Source organism: Rhipicephalus sanguineus, chromosome 11 (assembly GCF_013339695.2).
Source record: "Rhipicephalus sanguineus isolate Rsan-2018 chromosome 11, BIME_Rsan_1.4, whole genome shotgun sequence".
Lineage (NCBI taxonomy): Eukaryota > Metazoa > Arthropoda > Arachnida > Ixodida > Ixodidae > Rhipicephalus > Rhipicephalus sanguineus.
Genome location: NC_051186.1, coordinates 144,506,041 through 144,530,363, shown reverse-complemented (window position 1 = coordinate 144,530,363; position 24,323 = coordinate 144,506,041). Strand labels below are relative to the sequence as shown.

General features: G+C 43.5%; 2 protein-coding genes across 2 annotated transcripts in view; both read left to right on the top strand.

The window, feature by feature from the left end:
* Nucleotides 1-24,323, top strand: part of LOC119375614 (histone H2A) — a 372,224-nt gene that overhangs the window by 318,277 nt on the left and 29,624 nt on the right. The window lies entirely within an intron of this gene.
* LOC119374092 (uncharacterized) lies at nt 7,137-8,024 on the top strand. Its single transcript, XM_037644152.1, has one exon. It carries the CDS (start codon nt 7,137-7,139, stop codon nt 8,022-8,024), a length of 888 nt encoding a protein of 295 aa, XP_037500080.1.

Sequence of the window (24,323 nt, the reverse complement as noted above, 5' to 3'; positions counted from 1 at the left end):
GAGAAAGGAGGAAAGCAGTGTTTCGCGGAATATCTGGGCTTTCCGTTTAGGCCCGGCCCGGTGGGCGGGGGCCAAGAAATACTTACGCTGTGGTTGGCCGCCGTGGTCAAGGGATGGACAAAGAGCGGCCACCGCCCATTTTCTTTGTTCTTGGCAGGAGATATTGAGCTGCACGAGTGCGGCACGACAGTCTGGGCTGTAATCAGCGTTGCTGATAGATCGGTGAGGCTCCGTACTATGTACGTAAGGCTAGCCTGGGCTGAAATCATGTGTTGATAGATCAGTGAGGCTAGCGGCGAGCGCAACGTAAGACAGTCTGGGCTCTAACTTCTTCAATAAGTAGAAGAGTGAGACTGTGTGTTATTCCTGTTTAATCTCTTTTATATTTCTAGCTCAGTTGTATCCATTATTTTACGTTCACATAAACTACTAAATTCATCTAACCACCACTGCTGCCTACGTGTGAATGCATCATCGCTGCCGATCATCAACGAAGATCTCCGTAATCGACGACGACGAAGGACCATCGAAACTTTACCTGAAGTGGACGGCAGGATGACCGCCGCCGTAGCTCAGTGGTAGAGCATCGGACGCGTTATTCGAAGGTCGCAGGTTCGGTCCCTGTCGGCGGCAAGTTCTGTTTTCGTCCACTTTACTTTCTTCACATTTATGTTCTAAATACTACAGATAACACCCCCTATACTTTCCTTGGCGTTATTCTCTGTTAGTTCTCATTAATATTGTGTCTAACAAAGAAAACGAGCCCTTAAGAGTAATATCCTTTCCTTCATGATCATACAGTTGAGATTCCTGCAGAAAAGTTTAAAATTGATTGTAGATCCACTTACCACGATTTATAAAAGCATTCGACAATTCTCACAAAATTACAACGCTGCCTTTATATATTGCTGCACATTTTTGCTCACAGACATCTGAAAACTAACGTAAATTTCTGGAATTATGCTTCGGAACTTGTTGGCGTTATCACATGACTACAAAGTACTAATACTTGTATTATGCATAATTAGTACATATATGTTTACAATATATCCATGCCAGCTAGTACCATCTGCAACTTAAAGTTCTTCATCTTTAATTGCTCACTTCTTGGCTTATGCATAATTACCACATTGAAAATTAAGCCCAGCATTATGGCTGCAAGGTCAGCTTGAAATTAGGCAATCACATGCTTAAAATTAGAAATTTCCTATAAATAGTGGCTGGTGTCTTGGCACATTGGATCCTAGGACTTGATATGCCATGAGGTTGAATAAAATTTGGCCATGCACGTATGGAGGCTGTAAAGCAGTCAGGAGTTAAGTTCATTGTTAAAGAAAGCAGGAAACAAAACCACAACACACAGAAATGAAGGGGACGGGACGACGCGCTACTAGCAACTGTAGTTTAACACGTGCTTGGCTCTTTAGACATGTTTTTAGTCTTTCTGCGACTGCGTGATTCTTTAATGTTGTAGTTTTTCATACTCTGTGTGTATATCTTTCTGTGCTTTGCATTAAACTTCAGTTGCTAGTATTGCATCGCCCTGTGCCTTTCATTTTCATCTGTCTGTGCTGTGGGGTTTTTCTTTCGCACTTTCTTTAACTTTGAATACAAATCAGCTCGCTCAACTATCCATTTGAGGATAAAGTTTGCTGAATAAAGCGGGTTCTACTAAGTGTCATTTTGAACGATGCGAAATTTTCAGATGCACATGCTACTGGAAAGGTTGCACACAGTGTCATGCATAACACTCTGCATCAATCCCAGTATTTGCCCAAATGCTGTAAGATGTACGAAATGTTCGAGATAGTGTACAGTGAGGCACAGTGGAGTGTTCCTACAATACACTGTCTCGTACACAAGCAGTGGGCGAGCAACTCTTGCTGCTTTGCCAGAAATGTCTTCCTGAAAATGATACAAAAAAGAAGTTCATTAAGCCTTCTGTGTTCATAAAAATGAATTTCTTGCCAAGGACTCACACTTCACTATACTTATTGCAGACTTTTTAACAAAGGATGAAACAACTGCATATTGTGAGGCTGCTACGTAGTTCCTTGTGGACCTTTCACTTAAAGTAGACAAGGCGAAAATACACGAAGATAAAGAAATGCGCTACAACACCAGAAGTGTTACTCTTGTCCTCTGTACCACCATTCGGGTATATTTCGATGTCAGTCAAGTTAGCATTATAGTGTAAAGGGGTGTAAATAAGGGAAATCTGGGCTAGTTGGTTATAGTTCATTTTCGATCAGCTCACAGCGCAAAAAAGACGAGGACACAGACCAAGAATGCGACGACACGAGCTTGTTAGTGAAGTTCACTTTGTATTTAAACACGTTGGACACTAGATTCTTGATCAACCACAGCTGCTCTGTTTAGAACTGAAGATTAGGCGACTTGGTGTCGATTCATGGCAAAAATTAACAGCGTACCTGTAATGAAAACACGAGAAGACCTGGACACAATACCAGCGTTTTTACCTTGTCAGAAATTGTGTCAACAGTAGGAATACTGTTGTGGTGGTTCTTGGGCCTTCAGACACAAACAACCAACTCAAGGACAAGAAAGCCATTTATGCACTTCACAAAATAACAATTACATACACTTTCACTGGCCAAACAATACAATAGTTCTTCCTCAAGTCCTAACGTTACGGTCCCCAACCACGCATACGCGAGCTCTCGGCGCGTCCTCACAGTCGGGCGTCACTGACGGTACCGTCGAAGGGCAACGACGCAGTCGGGAAAGATGCACGAGCACGGTGTACGAGGGCGCACGAGCAGACCAGGCACTGCTCGCTCAGGAATACGAACGCCCACGCTCCGCCCGACGTAGCACCAAGGGGTCACGCCCTCGGCGACTGGTTGTGCCGGACCCGAATCTGGAACAGGCTCAGCTGCTCGCCTTGGCCCGCACGCTCGTTCAGCATCAGGTGTCCCCCAAGGATCTGTTCGCGGGCCGCTTCTTTTTTTAATATTTATTAATGATATTGGTGAAGAGGTAACTGGCCATCTCAGATTGTATGCCGAGGACTGTTGTCTTTACCGTGAAATTCATTCCTTAAATGATAGTGTCCAATTACGAAGTGACCTTGACAAGATATTACTGTGGTGCAATACATGGAAAATGACGCTGAATTCTGCTAAGTGTAACATAGTCCAGTTTACTAACAAATGTCACATTTTTAATAATACATACTCTCTTGATTACGAAAATCTGTTGATTGTGTCAAATTACAATATTTAGGCGTTTTATATAAGAATGACCTCTTATGGAACGACCACATTAACTATATAGCAGCTAAGGCTGGTCGAGTCCTGAACTTCCTAAAGCGCAACTTCAAAAAAGCTCTTCCTAACCTGCAGCAAACTCTTTATTTTTCAAACCAGCGCACTATCAGAGTACGGGTGCTCCGCTTGGGACCCAGGTACAAAACATGCATTTTCCTAATTAGAACGTATTCAAAAGCGTGCAGCACGATTTGTCTCCTCGAACTACGACTTTACGATAAGCTCCTCAAACATAAGAATTGACCTTGGATGGCCATCCTTGCAAGATAGACGAAAATAGATGCGTCTAAAATTGTTTCACAACATTTTTATTGGAGCAACAGGCCTAAGGAAAGAAACATATATCCTTGATCCTACCTACAGGTCAGCCCGTCTGGATCATTCTTTAAAGGTACAGTTTCTCGTTAAAGGTACAGTTAAAGGTACAGTTCTCGTATCAACGTATTTAAGCATTCGTTTTTTTCCCAGAACATGCCATGATTGGAATGGTTTACCGGAGGACGTTGTCTTGTCGCCAGCCAATTCATTTGACGGTGCCCTTGCTGAACTTTTGTTTCAATAGATATCGCACGACCTTTATGCAGCATTCAACGATTGTCTATTCTATGTGTAATTTAATTTTTTGTTTCTTTTTTCACCTTTATAGTAATGTCCTGTTCATGGCATCCGCCTTTTTATGAAACTTTGGAGTGTTATGTTTTGTTCAGCATGTAGATATGTCATGTTATCTGTTTTCTTTACCGAATTATTGACATTGATGTTTTGCTCTTGATGTTGTATTATACTACCCGTATGTATTCCTTTATTTTTGTTTTCCCCCTACAATAATGCCCATCGGGCGCTGTAGGTATCTGAATAAATAAAGAAAATAATAAAATAGGAACAGCACCACAGGCCTGGTCCGGAGCACCCACTTGTCTCAGGGACTCGCCAAGCTCGTCCCGGCTGGTTGCTGATTTGCCAGTAGATTTTCTTATATTTAAAATTTTCTGTTGGTTCAATGATAAGGCATCTGATTCTACTGCTGTTTGGTCTTTATACGAAAACGAAAGTAACTTCTACCTTTTTTTGTTGCCAAGTTTATGTGGCACCACCAGCCAAACAAGATGAAACAAACTGTATTTTAAAGGCGACCTTCTGATGGGTATATGTGTTTTACGGGAAATAATGAAAATGGGTGTTTTTGAAGGCCTTCAGTAAGTGCCACCCCCACCCCCCTCGAAAAAAATTTCTGGCTGTGAGCTTGGTGAATGCATACCGCACCCCCAAAGCTACGAAGCTATTCACGAATCAATAAATCCATTTATGTTGTACGGGCGTCCTGCCCGTGCTAAGAGGTGCGGGGCACCGGCTGGAGAGCAATGGAACGAAGTAACTTTTATTAATGTCCGGCAAGAAGCGCGCGAACGCGCTTGGGGAGCTTCCACGTTGGGACTGATAGGGCTAGCCTACAGCCGCATCGCTGTCTTGCTGGTCGGCCCATTTCTGGTCAGCTAGGCTGGAGCACGGCCGCTCGATGGAAAAGTGGCCGTGGCTGGAGCTACGCAAGGCAGCCGCCCACCTTGCCGACGTGTCTAAGGTTTGGGCCGGAGCACGTTCACGCTCGGGGCCCCCGTTCTGCCACATACGTGGTTTCAGCAGTCTAGCCGTGCACATGGTCATCACGGGGTAAAGGTCGAAATTTTTACGTTGTCGCTGCCTCTGTGTCCCATATGAGAGCCTCAGCCGGCCACTGGCACTAAAGCTTTGGCCTGAGCCCACAAAGGGAGCAGGAACTTCGTAGAAACAGCGACATGCTTACTGCTGGTTATGAAGGTTGAGGGCAGTAAAAAATGCAGGACAAGGTATTTCGGCCTTCCGAGCATGACACCTGAATACTACTGCAAGGATGTCACAGATTCAGCATATGTACCGGTAACTGATAAGGTGTATGAACAGTTTTAATTAGCACAATGGTCAGCATAAAGGCCTTGAATGTGGTGTTGCTGGTGCAGCCACTTCTGGAACTTAACGGCACGCGTGGTTACACCTTTAAAAAAATTAGCGCAACTTTGATTTCCCACAACACACTCCCAGATTCACACACGCTTACACTCAAGAAACACGTACCACACACAGCACTTACACAGCGCTTAGTGGTTACACCAGTTGCAAAGTTCGTTTGGGGAAGCCCAGGTGGGGAACATGTTTTATTTCATTTCTGGCATGAGTGATTTCTGTAATAAATACGCCACGATATGGCTTTCGGTACCCGCGTGTCCGTTGTGTACGTCACTAATCTCGGGAACTTAAGTACAATACTGCATTGACGACCATTATACGCGCTGAATTTGCTATTACAAAAGCAAGCTCAAATATCAACATTAGATATATATATCGGCTGATTTTTCACAAAGATATTTCCAACATTTTTTTCTGTATTGTGGCCTTGTGGCAACACTGTTCGGAAGGTTCACTCGTCCACGCACGGCTCGTTTTTCGGTCATCGCTGTTCGTTGCAGCCGGCTCAGTTTTCTGTTAACGCGCTACGCCGATGATTTCGAAATGACTTCGAAGTGGTCGAAGTATCGCGCCGTTAAGAGAGATTATGAGCTTGTCCTGCACGGGCTCGACACCTCCAAGCTTGCATTCGTTAATGTGTCCTCGCCGCTGAATAATGAAGCCAAGAAAAGGCCGGCCAGCGATGCTTTTTCGGATGATTATGCCGCGCAATCGCACTCGCTTCCCTCGACCGTCCTCGGAAAGGGATCGACGAGCGACGTTTCGCCAAGCTATGTTTGTGCCAGTGGCAGCAGAGCTTCGGCGCAACAAACAGAGCTGGTACAACCCGTTGCATATCTGTCCGAGGACGTCGAAGAACATACACAATCTCTCGTGCCTCGGATCGATGACGCCGAAGTACATGCCCAGATATCACCAGTTGGCTTTCTTACAGCCAAAGCTGATTCAGGGAGCAGCTCAGACGACGAAGCCGCAGAAGCCACTTACGTAGGCAGAAGTGCTTCAGACAGCTCCTCTTGCTCAGATGAGCTGTCTGACGAAGAGGCGGAAGCAGTTGAAGCTGCAGGCTGCTCTGGTAGCCAATGGGTGTCATCCCATGATGCGCCTGCAGAGGAGCTGACAGCAGCTGAAGAACTTGCTGTCATTGCAAGCCGGCACAACATGACTCATTTCAACATCAACGATATTCTGGATTTTTGTCGGCGCCGAGGCATTCCTGACCTACCAAAGGATGCTCGAACCGTGATGCGGACGGAGCGTAAGGCACAGCTTGACCAAAGTGGAAGTTTTGTGCATTTTGGTCTGGCTGAAGGCATACGGCAAGCAATTGGACCAGGGCACTTGCCACGAGATGTCAAGCTGCAAGCGAACATTGACGGCGTGCCACTCTTCAAGAGCAGCCAGACATCTTTTTGGCCAATTCTTTGCCGATGTACCAATATAAAGGCTTCCACACCGTTTGTGGTGAGCGTTTATTGTGGACCTGGCAAGCCACCGGACCTCCAGAATTACCTTGCCCCTTTTGTAAAGGAAGTTCTGGACATTACTTCTAACGGGATGGTTATAAAGGGCACCCATATTGGCATGACACTGACAGCAGTTGTGTGTGATGCACCTGCTAGAAGCTTCATTAAAGCTGTAGCTGGCCATAGTGGCTATCATGCATGTGAGATGTGTACCCAAAAGGGCCAGTACATGGAAGGAAGAGTCACGTTTCCTAACCTACATGCACCCCTGCGTACGAATGACTCCTTTCGCTCGCAAGAGGACAAACATCACCACAATGGCCTCTCACCATTCCTGCCATTGAGCTTAAATATGGTGATGTCTTTCCCGACAGAGTATATGCATTTGGTCTGCCTGGGTGTGATGCGGCGGATGCTCAGAAACTGGGTGAGCAGAGGCCAGGGTCCTAGGGCAAGCAGGTTGGGCAGATTTGAGCGCTGCAAACTTAACGATTGTTTGCGAGAATGCGCAAATGTCTTTCCCAGCTGCTTCCAAAGAAAGCCAAGGGGAACAGAAGAACTGGACCGCTGGAAGGCATCAGAATTCCGTACATTCCTTCTCTACGTGGGGCCTGTGGTGCTTAAATCTGTGCTTCCAGCGTCACAGTACCAGCACTTTCTGTTGTTCCACGTGGCAATCAGAATACTGGTTTCTCCACAATACCATCTGGAATACAACCAGTTTGCCCGTGACCTGCTGCGATACTTTGTTCAGGAATTTGGCAAACTGTATGGCAGTAAGCAGCTCGTGTACAACGTGCACACCCTCAGCCATCTTGCGGAACAGTGCTTGGTCCATGGGCCCCTTGATGAATTCAGCGCCTTCCCTTTTGAGAACCACTTGGGGAAAATGAAGAAGCTGCTGCGCTCCTCTAACAAGCCACTCGCTCAACTCAGCAGGAGGCTGTCAGAGATGAGGCATCTGACTCCGAAGGCACAGAAGCAAGGGCCCTGTCAACTAAAGGCAGGAGACTGTCTTTTGCTGGATGATGGACCGGCTGTTGTGTTGGAGGTGAATGACAGCAGTTTTAAAGCCGCAGCCCTACAAAATCCAAGGGACTTTTACAAAGTACCACTCCAGTCATCCTGGCTTTGCATATATAAATGTGATGCCGCTAGTGGTGATGTGAAAACTTGGCGGCTTGAAGACCTTCGTGGCAAAACACAGTGCCTTAAACTGAGGCGCAAGCGCAACTACATAGTTTTCCCTTTGTTGCACCTGCAGTGAGAAGCTGCAACCATCCATTTTGAAGCAAAGTGAATTTCTTGGTTGACAGATCATGCAACATTATGAGAAGGTTATTGCAGTGCACAGAGGAAAACTGTCTATGCCTGTGCATTACCTAGACAACTCCCACAGGTGATTCTGTGAGGATTTTAAAGCTGTTTAGCAAACCATCACTTGTATCTCGTATTACGAAACTATCATCATATACGGTATGTGCCACGAAAATTGGGTAAATGCCACTACTCACCACTGGTCCACTAAAAATGAAGAAGGCAACAGTTCACCCAAAAAATGGCTGCAAATGAACTCGTGCCTAACCATATGCAGTCATAAGTTGCTCGAAGATAAAGCGCACTCCCAAGGAAGAAGCTGCAGTTTGTGAAGCGAGGCTTGTCACTATGCGTGAACGTCAGTGGCAGCGCCGAGAAGATCCACAGTATATGGCCAGGGAATTGTAACGGAAGAGACTGCAGTGGCAAGAAGATCCCGATTACAGGGAGCCCAAACATGCGGCAAATGCTCTTCATGTGTGTTCCCCGTAGCAAAGCCCAGCCCACTGAGAAGTGTTGAAAACCCGTGCCTCTACCAGTGGTGCCGACACAAGCTTTCAGTGTGAGTTCCTTTCGTTGGAATTCGGACATTCCTATGAAGTGTGTGATCGTCTTCGGTTCAACACAAACAACCTGTCTACTCTCAGGACTGTGCGATAAGTGGAGTAGAGCGACTTGGCTTGCGTATGCTGCAGGAGCTCTTCCCTGACGCTATGACCGAGCTGGAAGATGTGTGGCTGAGTAAAACTTGTTACAAGACCGTTCTTCGAGGGAGAGGGCCACAGTGCTGCTTGAGCAACGGTTTCTCATCAAAAATCAGATGTCTAAGATAAGGGAGGCAGTTCACTACATACCCACTCGCTTTTCGCCAGTCAAGCCAAGTTCAACCTTGTTACAGCCAAGTTCTGCCTAAGTACAGTAATAAGTAAGCAAGAGACCGATCAGCTTCACAGTGTATCTTGCTATGCGTCGCTTAGTGCAAGCTTCGAGCCATTTTTTTTGCAATTTTGTATCTCTTGATATACAGCAAGTGCAACATGTTTTTCAACCTCAAGCTCTGTAGCCGCTAGTCCACCATAACGCAGGCTGAACCTCTTCCTTTGCATCACTCCCCTCAACATTCACCCACCACATTGACAGCACCTGCCAGTCAGATCACTGAAGTGCTCTCTCACTATGCCACAATTACCATGTGCACCCTTTTTTGAAGCAAGAGGATGCAGGATCACTGACAAATGATTCTAGTCACAAGCCTACTTGGTGTCAACAACAGCCTCGCAAAGCCAAATCATTGCAGTGATGATCAGCCTAGCGGCCACCTACCAATAATGAGCCGCCACACGCTGCTGACCTGTTTCCACTGACGCGTCTCCCCGACAACTCACCCACCACCTTTGACAGCACACTGTACATGCCGAGCCACAACTGTGGTGCTCAACACTCGATTCAGTGGGAATAGTTGGAGGGGTACTTGACTTCACTCATGTGTTACATTCCAAATTGTGTTTTGGAAGGACTGTTTCTGCCATCATACAGCCTACAAGGACAATTTCAACGGCACTATAACTTCATTGCGATGCCAAACGAGTCAAGCCACCCATGTTGTCGTGTTTGTGTCTCTCTTTTGTGTGTGGTTTTTAGTAGCGGCAGAATGTCATTCAGTGAGTCAAGTCAAGGTGTTAGATGCTGTGAATGTTCATGATCAAGCAACTTTTTTTTGTGGAGAAGTCCAGTTGTTTTCAACTAATTTTGTGACCTCTGGTGCTGGCCTTCTCGCTACCTGCAAGCTTTCCATGATGTTCATGTGCACACTGGTTGAAATTTAAGCCTTTTAACTGTCGCCAGGATATAAGCTAATGCTTTGTGTTCCTTGATCTTCTTAGCTTGTTTTCTATCTCCATGTTACACCTCTTTTTTTATTGCAATGCACACTGCATGGTCTTTGATTACGAGTTTTTTTGTTATTCTCCAAGTTTGTGCAGTGTGTGTTAGTACTTTGTTAGAATGCAGTAGTGGTATACTTTTCACTTTAAGGATAGCGGCAAGTTTTTTGTCATGATTATGTAATGTTTGCTGCGAGTGCTCGAGCACATTTTTGTTCTTTGCTGAATTTTCTTTTCACGTGTATGCACCCATCTTAGTAATTGTTCTATGTATGCAATTTAAGCTTGTACTCATTCTAAAGGCTAGCTGCTAATTTTAAACCCATTATCTTTAACTAGGATATTGAGCTTGTATGAGCTTAGTCTTTATAGATGATTTATTTTTAGTCCTACTTCAATTACTCCGGTACTTTCTTGGTATAGATCATCAGTATTAGTTGCAGTTAGTTCCTATCATTGCTGAAAAGCATGATGCCCGTAAACAGCAGATTACCCAGGTATTCTCCATAAATTCCTCATTAGTTCCTCTTTGTTCCCAATCTAGCTCTTCAAACAGTCTTTGTAGGCATGTAGTAAAGAACACATTCCTTTTTTTTTACCAAAAATGTTTTGCTCTTCATGTGCAGAAGCAGCTGTAGAATTATTGTAGATGATAGTTATTGTCTTGGGTACTCCGTGGCGATGCAAAGCCTCGAAGCACTAGTATTTCTGCTGAATCGAATGCTTTTTCATAGTCTATGGAAGCCACATAAAGGAGTTTGCACACTTGGAAAATATCAATTACTAGATAGACATCATGGCTGTGATCCGATGTGGAATGTTTTTTCCTGAAGTCCACTTCCTCTATATTGGGTGGGCAAAGTAGGGTGTTTCTCTTATCCTATTTGAGATTGATTTCAGGAGTGCTTTGTATATTGTGTCAGCTATAGGCTGATTGGACTATATCATTTAACTTTTATAGATGTCTCCTTTTTTGTATATTAAGATTACATTAATAGTTTATAAGCTTAGTGGAACATTTGGTCTTCAGACATTTTATCCATCTTTGAACAAATGTACTGCTATGCCATCTGGCTGATTTTTTATGGGACATGCCTAATATGGCCTTTCTGACTTTGTCAGGAGCATTGAAACTCGATTTAATGAAGCGATGACCAGACCATTATTATTCCGTAAGGAAGGCATTTTTCAGTCGTTCGAAACCTATAAACTGTTATGGGTGGTCGTCAATTTTCCCTTTCTTAAGCTTTCCGCCACCTTGCGGGATTCCGCAGAACTCATTTGCATTGCACTATAACTTATGTAGCGACACCCAAAAACTACTGCGGCATTTTATTAGCCACTAACAGATGCCTGCGCATGTGGACAGTCCACGAGGGCAGCCCAGACATGGAGCCTTCCTTGTCCGGGTGATACTAGTAAGGTGTATGGTTACATGAAGCTATGGCGACATGCTGAAATGCAAAGAGGGCGTGAGCAAATGCCGTGGTTGTGCGAGCAGGCAGATCAAGGTATTTGCAAGGAGACAACACCAACTGTCACATAAGGCCTTTAATAATGGAAGCAACCACCATGTTCTTGAGGGAGCATTTACAAGAACAAGGAACCATCACCGCTCTTTCGACCCTTCGATGAGAAAAAAAGACAAGGTTAAGCACATCCTGAAGCGGATAGACGGCGCCTTTCAGATGTTGCTGGCCAAGGACCTGCGGACCGTGTATGAACTTGCCACCCTGTGCCAGAGCTTTGACGAACTGTGGAAACAATGGGTCTTAGCGTGGCAACCAGCAGCGACCGACGAGACTCTTGTGGCGGCGACAGATGATAGTCTCGCACTGTTGATGAACGGTGGTGAGCATAACATGCTGCTGTTGGAAATCAAAGGATATATGCATGACAAAGTGGCTCGACAAATTTTGTGCCTGTCATATTTACAGACAACAAAACACACTACTTCAGATCTTGTGCCCATTATCACACAAGTGATAGAGGAGCACGTCTCCAAGGTAGTTTGCCTCTCTGCCAATACCTGTCAATGTCCCACTGACTTATGTGGCTGTCGGTGCAAATATACTGCGAACCCTACGTGTGTCGACTTCTCGACATGTGTGAGCACCAATGATTCCATTTCCTACTGCACGGCAGTGCTACGGAAACCCCAGGCACCCAGCTGACAATTCCCCATCTGCTACACTTGTGAGCATTCAGGCCATGTCATGTGCATATGTTGTCAATTCTTTGCAGCAGGGGCGTAGGCAGAAATTTTTTTCGGGTCGGGGGGGGGGGCACCTCCTTCACCTGAAGTGGGGGCCGGGCCAGAACTTGTGCTCGAGTGTCATTTTATGCCCTGTATATCATGGCGAAAGAAAATTTCTAGGTGGTCACGGGCCCGTAGTGCCACCCCCTGACTATGCCCCTGCTTTGCAGCGACTCTGGTTGCACTTAGATACCCTGACTACTTTTTTAAGACCAGTATGACATGCAATGGGAACCACCACCTCAGCATGACCTGCTACCAGCTGAATGAGACCACCAACCTGCTTCTGAGTAGACTCTTCGCGTCCCGTCACTCACCCTTACCACGGCGCCATTCACTGTTGGCCCTGCGTTGGCCACCGAACCTTCTTGAGATTGAAAACTGACTTCCGCAGCTCCAGAGGCACGATTTGCGTCATTGTCCTACTGTGCAAGTCCTTGCCTGTCCCCCGCCAATGTTATTGAAGTATTTGTCGAGCTTTTGTGAGCTCTCGTACTTGTTGGTACCAGTGTTGCTATATCTGTGATGAGCTAAAAACTTTGCTGCTGCATACAAAAGGTAATGATGCCACCTTCTGGATTTTGGTGGAGTACAGTGAGCATCGAAGGAACTGAACCGATCGGATGAGCATGTACGGCCAGAATCATCACTTAGGATGTTCTCTACTTCGTAGAGTTTCTCATGTCGCCCTTGTGTTCCCATGATGTGACTGCCTTGAAAGTGAAGTAAGAAGGTATAGGAAGAGGGGAGAGAGTAAAGTATAGTGTAGAGATTAAGAAAGGACGTAAGATGGAGAGAGAGACAGAAATATGTAGACAGAAAGAGTAAAAGATACAAAGAAACACGTAACAAAGGCCAAGTTAGTGCATGCAAAAGTAAGCCCCCACTCAACTAACCACGTAACACCTTGTTCAAGATGTAAGACATGCAAACACCTTCAAGATGACGTTATAGTTAAAAGCACCGAAAGTGATTACGTCCATCATATAAAATCTAGTTTCATCTGCACTTGTCCAAACGTAATCTTTATGATGGAATGTTCACATTGTCAGAAACGGTACATTGGCAGAATGGGACAGGCTGTTAATGTTGGATCGAGCGGACATCGCGCAAACACGGTGAAGGAATTATCGAAAGCAGTGGAACAGCATTTTAATGTAACAGGTCACAGCTTCGACGATCTCAAACTTTACACACTTCAAACTTCCAGTATGCAAGAGACAAAACATATACAGTCATGCCTTAATCACAAGTTCAACACACTTCAGCCAGCTGGTATTAACATTTCTAAGGGGCTCTGGAATCCATCCGATATGGTACATGCACAACGAAACCCAATGAGAGTTAAGCATTTTTCCTAGGAATTTCTAACCTACCGTTGTTAAGCTGTACTCCTCGGACAGCCATGATTCAGTGCAACGTCTACCCCCACCCTCGCTTTTCTTCTTTTCTTCCACAGAATAACTCTTTCCTTTTGACTTGCTTCATTTTTCATGGCGGTCTCTCCTCCCCCCCTTTTTCAGCTACCTTGTACTCCTCTGTTTGGATTGGAGGAGAGAGTAAGCAGCATATAGGCACAAGTGCTAAAGAAAATGAGTTCTAGCCCTGAAGAAAAGTTTATTTGTCGAAACTTTGGCTTGAGCACACACCCCTGTTTATAGATATTTTCATTGCAAGCTTCCATCTTCCCTTTCCTGCCGTTTTTTGCATATATAGAGGAAGAAAGAAATAAACAGAGACAAAGACAGAAAACATAGAGAGAAGAGAGAAAAAGAAATAAAAAAAACACGAGTAGTTTCACCCTGGATAATATTTTGAGACTTCCTGAGTTTTATCTTGAATCAATATATGTTACTTTTGGTAACCAGCTCCTTGTTCAATGGGAGGATAGGGTCGTGCATAGCACTTGTACTAGCTGATATCGTTTTAGTCAGCATTGATCGTGATGTGGTCTGTGGTCTGCTGTTTTGACCATGACATTGTGCTATAGTTTTCAGATACATAGATGACTACCCAGTACTTTTTAAAGAAGAAACTGGATTGACACGCACTAATTCTGTGCAAAATATTCTAGCGGTCTTTGAATGACACAGGAGAGGCTTAACCGTCACCTACAAATTATCTGACCAGAACAGAATTCAGTTTGCAGATATTACCCTTTCTTTGACACCAGATCGCACATGCTGGATGTACTAGCAGAGAGCTAGAAAAGACCTGTTGTATGATTCTGCACATTCAAAGACTGTTAAACGGGCCATTGACATGCTTTGCTAGAAGGGAGCCTTGGAGAAGTCCTGTGTTCACCTGGTCCATGACAGCCTAAAAAATTAGGTTTTTAGGTTGGTGAAGGCCTGTTTTTCTATGTCAGTTGTGGTTGCTGTGGCAGAGAAGCTCCTGCAGAGGTTGAAGGCTAGTGCAACTCCGGCATGTCAAGGTCGTAAAATACGACCGGTGGTTGTCCCCTATATCCATAGAAATGAAGAATGATGCCAATTGCCATACTGTGCCGATGGTATTTTCTGCCCCATGCAAATTGGCCTCGCTATGCCCCCGCATTGCCTCTGCAAGTAGGAGTGTGCAAGATTGCACTAAGAGCCATGCCATTCAGTTCGTCGAGTGCTCGACGAGGGTTGCACACGAAATCCTCTGACATGCAGGATCGGCCAAATGGGTCTATGTTTAAAAAATGACGTAGGGAGGGAGCACCAGCTTTCGATTAAGAACGGACAAGGCTCTAATCTGCCCCTTCACTGCAGTGTATGCCTGTTGGCTGAGTGTGGTAAACTGCGCCAGTGTTTTCTGGTGAGAACAAAAATTTTGAGACGCTGTCATGACCAGTTGCCATGTGGGCTTGCCGAGGTTTTCTTCATCATAGAAAAAAGAAAGATGTTTTTGTGAGTGCTACATTAATCAGATTGTATCACAATAAAAGCAGGTTCCTCGCATGTGCTTAGTTTAATCAGCGATTTGTGATGAATAATTATGCGTTTTCTTCTAAATAAAAACCAGTCACGAGTCTGTGCCCATCCTCATTCTCTTCTTGTCAATGTTTATTTTGCGCGGTACCTTGTTTAATGATATACAACAGACTATCCCGGCAATGCTTTATTGAAGAGAAAGCAGGCCACCAAGCTCCGCACTTCCTTCAAGCTTAGCACCGCTAGAGCGACACTGTCTCAATTTTCTTTCCTGCATCGCTGAGCTCGGACAGATTAATGAAACCAGAGGAGAGAAGAGTTGCATGTATTAAAGCTTTGCGTGTTTAAAGCAGTGAATCATAAGAACTTTGCTTTCTTCAGTTGTTCTCATATAGACAAGTAATCAATAATCACTGAGCTGAAATACATCAGCAAGGCAACAATACTGTGAGTGAAAATAACAAGAGCTATGGAGAATGTTGCCTTTTGCCAACATATATACCATACAGGTTACCTTTCACTGAAAACACAATTTGTATATTTAAACATACATTACTACAGAATTGTAAAACATCCATAATGTACTTATACAGCAACCGAGCCTCTTAGCCAATTCCATATTCACATTTATTAACTACAATAAATTATATGCTACCCACTGCATTGAATAATCGAGACCAGCTGAATTTGACTCACGTATTTAGTACAAAACACTGGTTTAGAGCTTTTCATTGCACAGTGTGTGCCTGGATGTGAACTGGCTTGAGCATTCATGCTGATGAAAAACTTTTATAATAAGGCCATTGCACCAATTTAGCTTTATGTTTTTATGTATATTCTGCTGGAGGTGAATTGAAATTTCTATATTTGTGCAATAAGCATGGGCTAAATCTTGTATTTGTATGCTTATTTTGTATTTTGTTTGCTGTAACATCATCTTCTGGAGAAATGCACCCGTTTTGAAAGTTAACATGAACTTGCTACTGTTTTGGGGGTGCACATTGGTTCTCTATCATGATGATAATAAAGACACTGAATGTTTGTTTTTATTGACCTATTCAATTGTTATTTTACATCATGTGATGATACTACCTACACACATTGCAGTAGTGTGTGCATATTAACCGCAGGAGAACAAGGTTAGTGAGAAGTTAACCTTTTAATATTAATTCTCCGACAATGTTAGCAGCAACAAATGAAACTTTAATTGAACTTAAACCTTATCTGCTACACCTATTATACTACCGAGGTGAGTGAAGTTGTGTGAAAAACCGTGCAAAAAGCATAACATTCCAGTGAATGTGCAACACCAGCAGTCAACACCAGAGAAATGGCTTTTAAACAATGTAGATGATGCGTAGGACGCCATGCAGGTTTTATCACTGTCAAGGTTTAAATAAAGTGCGAGTCATAACCAAAGTTTCTCTTCAAATTTGTTTGTTTGAATAGGTAGCTGCCTCTTCTTGCGATGCTTAATGCTACGAAAGGAGTACTGGCACGAAAATTTTCAGTTGTCGTTTTATTGTGTCCAATCAATCCATCAAAATCTTTTATTTTCACCATTTGATACATAAGGTGAAAAGGGGAAACTGGAGAAAAAGCCGAAATTTCTTCGGCTTGACAGAGATCCGGTCCCCCAGGCAGACAGTGGTGCAGTTGGTCTCAGCACAATAGTAAAAGATCATGTTACAAAGTATACAATAGTACATAGCATTTCGGCTGCATATGAATAACATAGGAATGAAAATGTAATGAATAAGAATAAATACATAGCATACACAGCACAAATACTGCAAAATACAACCGAAAAACAGAAATGAAAGGCCAAGCCCTCAAGAGCCTAGAAAACTTGGTGTTAAGCACGAGAACACCGTGAAAAAGTTATTACAGCATGTTTGTAAGAGCTAGTTTCGGTTCCTACTGTACCCTGACATCACGACACGGCATGCACTCCTCGTCGCATGTTTCCACGGCCACACCGCTGTTCATGATACACAAGAGGCCATCTCGGAAGTTGTCGTACCTGACGTCGTCAGAACTAGCCAGACTGGTGCGTGAAGTCACCAGAATTAGTACTGTACCCTGACGTCAAGCTAGTAATTTACTTTAATATCGAATTAAAGTATCTTATCAGCATTTTCTGAGCTTCACGTTCGCTCAGAGCTGTCTCTGTATACAGGAGGTTTGTATGACGGAGTAAACTAGTCGTCGAAAAAAGGCGTCAGTGCTCCTTTAATTCATATGCTGGCCCAACCTTCGCTTGTTTTCACCTCTCGCTGCATTCTCACCAGTGCTTTCCTACTCTGGCTCACATATTTTAGACAGCCATAATTCCAGGCCTGCCAATGTAATTACTCCCAGTGCTTGCTTTCATTTTGGTAATAAACACTTTTTTATCTTCCTTAGAGAGAGAGAGAGCTCTTTGTCTTCCTTAAATTTGTGACACACCCATAGGTCAGCAAAAAAAAATGTGGAGCTCACTCAGACTTACTCAAGAAGTATGTTTTGCGCTTAGGCCTCCCCTCAGCCTCACTAAAAGTTTCCCCAACTGAATTCATTTGAACTCAGACTCACCAAAAGTTTTCTCACTTGCAATGCACTCAAACTCAGACTAAAAAACTTTTTTCTCAGCCAGATGCACTCAGACCTACCTGACTAAAATTTTTCTCTACTGTACTCACATAGACACATGGCTTGATCTCAGTATGAGTGAACCTGAGTGAGTCGACTCGTGTAGCAATGTGCAATTAGCTTTTTCAATCATTGTGTCAATACTCTAACGCCAATATTTTATATAACTCGTGCTCTACGAGACGCGTTTTCATCTTGTAGCATCAAATACGAGTCATCAGTGGTTCCAACCCAGCAAGAGAATTTTCCTGAAAGATGCAACTCATATGAAATATTTTTATCAAGAACTTCTTGTTAGAAAGTATGTGATGGGCAATCAAGGAGCCCTGTTTACCCTCTGTGGCTCTTGTGTCTGATGAATGAATATCGTGGAGGTGTACCAACGCCAGTGTGTTGCAATATGTGAGTAGACGTGAGTATAAACATGAGCTGACGTAAGGCTTATAGCAATGCTGAACATGAGTAGATAGGACCATAGGCCGGCAGAAAAAGCAGCCTCACTCACACTCTGACTCACTACCCAATTCGAATCTGAGCAAGTTTGCTCACAGATTTGCTCACAGACAGCTAAAATCTAGCTCACTGTGAACAGCTACAATAGTGTGCACCTTGCACACGGTGGCACTCAAATAGCATGCAAAAGGGAAGCTTTCTTCAGACAACCTGTGCACCAACTGGAGCACTGTTATAGCAGGTATAACAAAAGCACATTGTAATGACGAGAAGCATAATTTTGGTTTCAACACCAAAGCTTTGAAAATGTTGACACAAATCACGGTAATAAATACCACTAAATAGCCAACAGTACATCTCACAGTTGTAAAGTTGTAGTTTCCACAAGTCCGAATTTTACATTTTGAACTTTTACACCGCACAATAGCACTGAAGCTTTCATGTAAAAGCCTGTTTTTATGATGTATCCACCAATAATCTTTCAGTGCAAAATAATATTACTCGAATCATTGTATGCTGAGAGCTTCTCTTCATGGCATGAACTTAAGTGATACAAAATAAGATGTGATGATTGTGTGTTACTCCAGTTTCATTGATGTTTCTTTTGTAAAAACGAACAATAAGCAGGTGCTTCTTTTTGTTAGCGGGTGAACATCCCATGTTGTGCACCTCTTGCTCGAGGTGACTCTTTCATGGCAAAAGCAATATTGCTTGTTGGCCCCTTCCCCAGCACAGAGCAGTCAAGCCATGCTGCTTAAAGGTACACGGGACACATATGTCCCCATAACAAAGTCAGTTGTAGCTAAAAAAAAACTGCTTCGTTGATAGACATACAACTAGCACATTCAACACGCTTAAGGTGGCTTTAGCTGAAAATTATATTTAAGTCGGCATCAGTACCTTGCAAATCCCACCAAAGCACCATTTGTGACGCCAAAAAGCAGCGTTTTTTGCCTGGCAAAGTAATTGCAATTTTTTAATATTGCAGTGTGGTTATCGGTAAGAAACTCAAAGCAGTAGTTTCGATAGGGTTCGAAACAACCAGGACAGCAGAATCAGTGGTTAAATCAGCCTGTGTCCTACCTTTCCTGGCGAAAAACTTGTTTAGGACACATGTGTCCCCATGTACCATGATAGAACTTTGGTTCTATATTGAATAAGTGGATGTGAATGCAAGTGGTGCCATCCTGCCTTGGAAAATGTCATGAGAAAAAATGTTGTGATGCTTTCGTGTTTCCATTTGTTTGTGAGCTATACTTTAAAATTTGACTAACCTGCAGCTTCTTGCCTAGTAGGAGGAAGGCTGGAAAGTGGCATAAACTTCCTGTGTCATAATAAGAATACCAGTAATTCTTTGCCGATAACAGCTATGAAGAAACTGCATTTCATCCTGATGTTGCAAGGGCACTGGCTGCAGCCAGATAGAATAAGGAGGAATAAAGAGCAGCCTGGGGCACGCACACGCTCAGCGTGTTCGCATCGCCTGGACAGCTGATATTCTGGGTGTGGCTTCCGACTAGTTAAAGGTTTCTGTTCTGGTTGGCCTCCATGTTCTCTCAGAAGGCTCTGGATGACCGGCGTCCCTGAGCCAACAACATTGACGGTTTGGAACTCGCAGACAATGACATGCTTAAAGGAGTACTGACACGAATTTTATATGTTATATATACTCCCGCTGGTTTAGCCCTGAACTCAAGAGGCTCAAAAACAAAAAGAAACGGCAATTTCGCTCCGCAAAAAACACTAACAATTCTGTGGCGTGGCAAAAATACCAGGCCACCATGAAACTCTTCTGCTCTGCCGTCAATAAAGCGAAGCGGCTGTTTAATAATACCACGTTGCCCAACTTACTCCGCACTAACCCAAAACAATTCTGGAGAGTGATTAACCCACAGAACGAAAACAGATGCATATCAATAATGGATCATACCGGACAACCTATCCCGAATAACGCAGTAGTAGAAGCACTAAACCTTACCTTTTCTTCCGTTTTTATCAGAGAACCCATTGAAAACCTCCCTGATGTCTCCCCCCACAACTACCCCACCATGCCAGACGTCATTTTTTCACCTCAGGGCATCCAGAAAATCATCGAATCGTTAAAACTTACATCATCCTGTGGCATCGATGGTATTAATGCTAAGGTGCTGAAAAACACCAAAGAAATTACCAGTGTTATTCTTTCTCATATTTTTCAGCAATCACTCTCATCTGGCATCGTTCCTCACGACTGGAAAGTGGGCAAGATCGTTCCGGTTCCAAAGCCAGGTTCATCTAGTTACAGGCCCATATCCCTAATCAGCATCTGTTAAAAAATTATGGAACATATAATTCACTCGCAAATTGCTAAGTTCCTTACCTCAGTTAAATTTTTTCATCCTAACCAACATGGATTCCAAAAGGGACTTTCATGCGATACTCAGCTTGCACTATTCATCCATGACCTAAGCGCCAGCGTAGACCTTAACATACCAGTTGACGCCCTTTTTATTGACTTTGAGAAAGCCTTTGACAAAGTTCCCCACAACCGCCTACTACTAAAGCTCTCTCAATTAAACCTTAACCAACTTGTCTACAATTGGATTCAGGACTTCCTCACTAACCGTCAGCAATTTGTAGAAGCTAACGACACGCCCTCATCCCTCTCTAACGTAATCTCCTGTGTGCCTCAAGGTACATTTCTAGGCCCCCTCCTCTTTTTAATTTACATCAATGACTTACCCGATAATATTTCGTCTAACATCCGCCTCTTTGCTGACGACTGTGTAATCTACCGACCAATTACTAACATTTCAGATACAATTACTCTCCAGCATATGACCTACTAAAACTCGACGAGTGGTGTCGCAAATGGCTCATGGTCCTAAATACTAATAAAACTGCACTTATTTCATTTCACAGACGCCATAACTTACCTGCCGCTAACTATAATATTAATGGCTCCATAGTTTCTTCCCTAAGTTCCATTAAATATCTTGGTGTTAACATCTCACAGAATCTAAACTGGTCTTCTCACGTAAGTAAAATAGTTAACAATGCTAACAGAGCTCTCGGTTACTTTCGTCGTAACTTACATCTTGCACCTCCATCAGTCAAATTACTAGCCTGCAGAACACTCATTTGCCCAAAACTAGAGTACGCATTCGCCATTTGGGACCCACCTCAAATTAACCTATGTAAGTCCATCGAAGTAATTCAAAACCGCACAGTTAGATTCATCTACTCAGATTACTCATATCATACCAGTGTTACTAATTAACCTTAAAAGAAAAGCAGGTCTACCTAACCTTGAACTACGCCGTAAGATTTCTAGACTATCATTGTATCACAAAATGTGTCATACGTTTCATTATAACTCTCCCATTCAATCAGCCCATCGCACTTCAGCCCGCACAAGTCACCTCAAGGCCGTCTACCCACCTCCTGCTTGCACCACAGCCCACCATCACTCCTTTTTCGCCCAAGCAGCCAGGGACTGGATCGATCTTCCCCCAAGTGTCATCCATCATTCCAACCCTGATAACTTTCGAAATGCCATAGAATCATTGTTTTATTAACCGTACATTGTTTGCCCACATCCTCATGTAAAGCCCTCTGTTGGGGGGCCTTTGAGGTATAATAAATAAATAAATAAATAAATATTTTCGGTTTATTGCTCTAAATGAAAACGCGTGTCGAGAAACCTGTTAAGAGTGTCGTGGTGCCTAGGACTGCATTGATTAGATATTTAACACCACTACTTTAATACAGTAGTTTCAGTTTTGATATCGAGAGGGCACCTTCGCAGTGATGTGTCAAGTCCGCTCGTGACGTCACGGGCAAACTGCAACTTGCAAAACATGTACCTGCTATCCTTTGCTGTCAGTTGCACATGGTTCATGATGAGTGAACTGTTGTCCAGCGCCTCCGACAGCGATTTCTGTGATTTAGGCTGCATGCAAGATGCAGATTTCGTAAACCCAGTAAGCTGTCTTGAAACGTCATAGCATAGTGCATGGCGGTTGAGCTAGCTGCCTTGCAGATGCTGGAAGATGAAAAACTTTAAACTGAAACTAAAATATTTCATGTGTGCTTCCCGGCTCCGGTGGGGGGAGAGCGTTAACACTACATCCCAAGGAAACGAAAAACGTCCATTTTGCTGAACGTCGAAATCATGTCAGTACTCCTTTAACATTAGGGCAGAAATTTACACTAAGCACTCTAACAAACTGGGGCCCACAAATCCCCCCCCCCCAATGCATAAGGCGAGCTGCCTCTCTCCCATCACCTATTACCCAGCTTTTCCGACTCGAGTACCACGTAAGCTGCACAAGAAGTAAATAAGTACACGTCCAAAAGATTAACAGATCATTCGGAGATGGGGCTAGTGCGATGCATATCGGCTGGTGAAGATGGGATTGCTCACTCCACTTAAGATTTTTTCGGCAGTCATAAACTTGAATATAGTGGTCTCAAGCAAGTACCCCTTACATGAGAGAAAATGGAATTGTTTTCACAACCAACAAAGAAATGAAGGTGTTTCTGAGAGTGAACATATATGGGTTGCTGCGTTGTGCAAGCACTCAAAGTATTGGTCAACCTAACCTTTTTCTGCCTTTTATTGCAAGTCTGATACCTCTTCATTGCTTCGGGCAGCTTCGAAGTGCTTTACATTTTGCAGAAGACGAGTTTCAGTCGAGTAGAGGGAAGACTAACTTTAACTCAGCCTACAAAGTGCGGCCTCTTAGCATGTATTGCAGTGGTCAAAGAGAACTGTTGGAAACATAAATTGCACAATGTGTAAATTGGAAACCATGCAATAAGTTTTCACACAGTCTGTGGAATGTCTTCGAGCTTTGCAGTGGCGAGACATTGTTTTCTAGAGTTCCATAAGGGAAAGAACTATCAACTACTACTTTAGCGTGTTCTTTCCCTTCAGGTACATATAGGACATAAGTGTCCCATCCTATAACTTTCTTAGAAATACAGCTTTCTCAACTACTTTTCTAGCTTTTTGTAATGTCAATACAAACAAAATACATCATTTTATCATGTTTCCGGGGTTTAACGTCAGCCGTCGTGAAATCCAGCACTCTATCTAGTATAGCATTAACTGATGGTTGATGTGTAAGCAAACTCAAAGGACGCATAGATGGAGGTTGCAGGGAAAAAAATCAATAAAAAAAAAGCACCATTGCACCGCGTGTTGCGAAATCACTTAGTTAATTGTGTCTGTGTGCAGGAAATAACAGCATGTTAAAGGGAATGCACGACAGTTTGCATGACCAATTTCATATCTTATCTCACTATAGTGCGCACCATGATACAGATAGTGCCAAACTTCATGTAGTTTGAAGAACATGCACAGTTTCAAAAACGGCACACATCTATTGCCAAGAAAGACCGTATGGCTGATGGTGTATTAAGGCATTAAGTCTGGAATGAGTTCGGTCGATGCAGGGCAGAAAGGCCAAGCCACAACAGTTTGACTGTGATCCTACGCTATCTGATAATTGGTTTCATTCCAGTCAAAAGAATGCACTGAAATGCATAAGCTTTTAGAAAAAAGGAGATAAAGAAAATGAAAGACAAAATGGGATTTGACTTTCTGATATCTGCAACCCTACTACAGATACACGAGACTAGGCGCTTTCAACACTTCACCACCCACCACTGCGAAAGACTCGATTCAAAGAGGCAATATGTATTTGCATACTTACAAGACCCAATTTAATTTGTGGTTCATAGGTGTGTGATCTATGTTTGTACATGCTCAGCGTATTGCTCCAGCTAAGACACAAGTCTCTAGAAGCATCGGTGGAAGTGCGAACAGGTAAACCATCCAGGGAATCTAGCTAGACAGTGTAATCCATGCTCATGCATGCACGCCTAAATTTGTAAAAACAAAAACCATAAAACAAGTGGAAGATGACAAAGAGAGATTGGTTCGTGAAGTAGCTATCATGACTTCTCTGGGTGATGAAAATTGCATTAACATGCCATCCATACATTTATCTTCTGCAGAAGTGAATTTCATGGTGAAAACACAACAGGTGGGTGTCATATCACTCTGGCATGTGCCTTTTACTCAATATATATATATGTGAGCAACACGAAATAAAACAGTC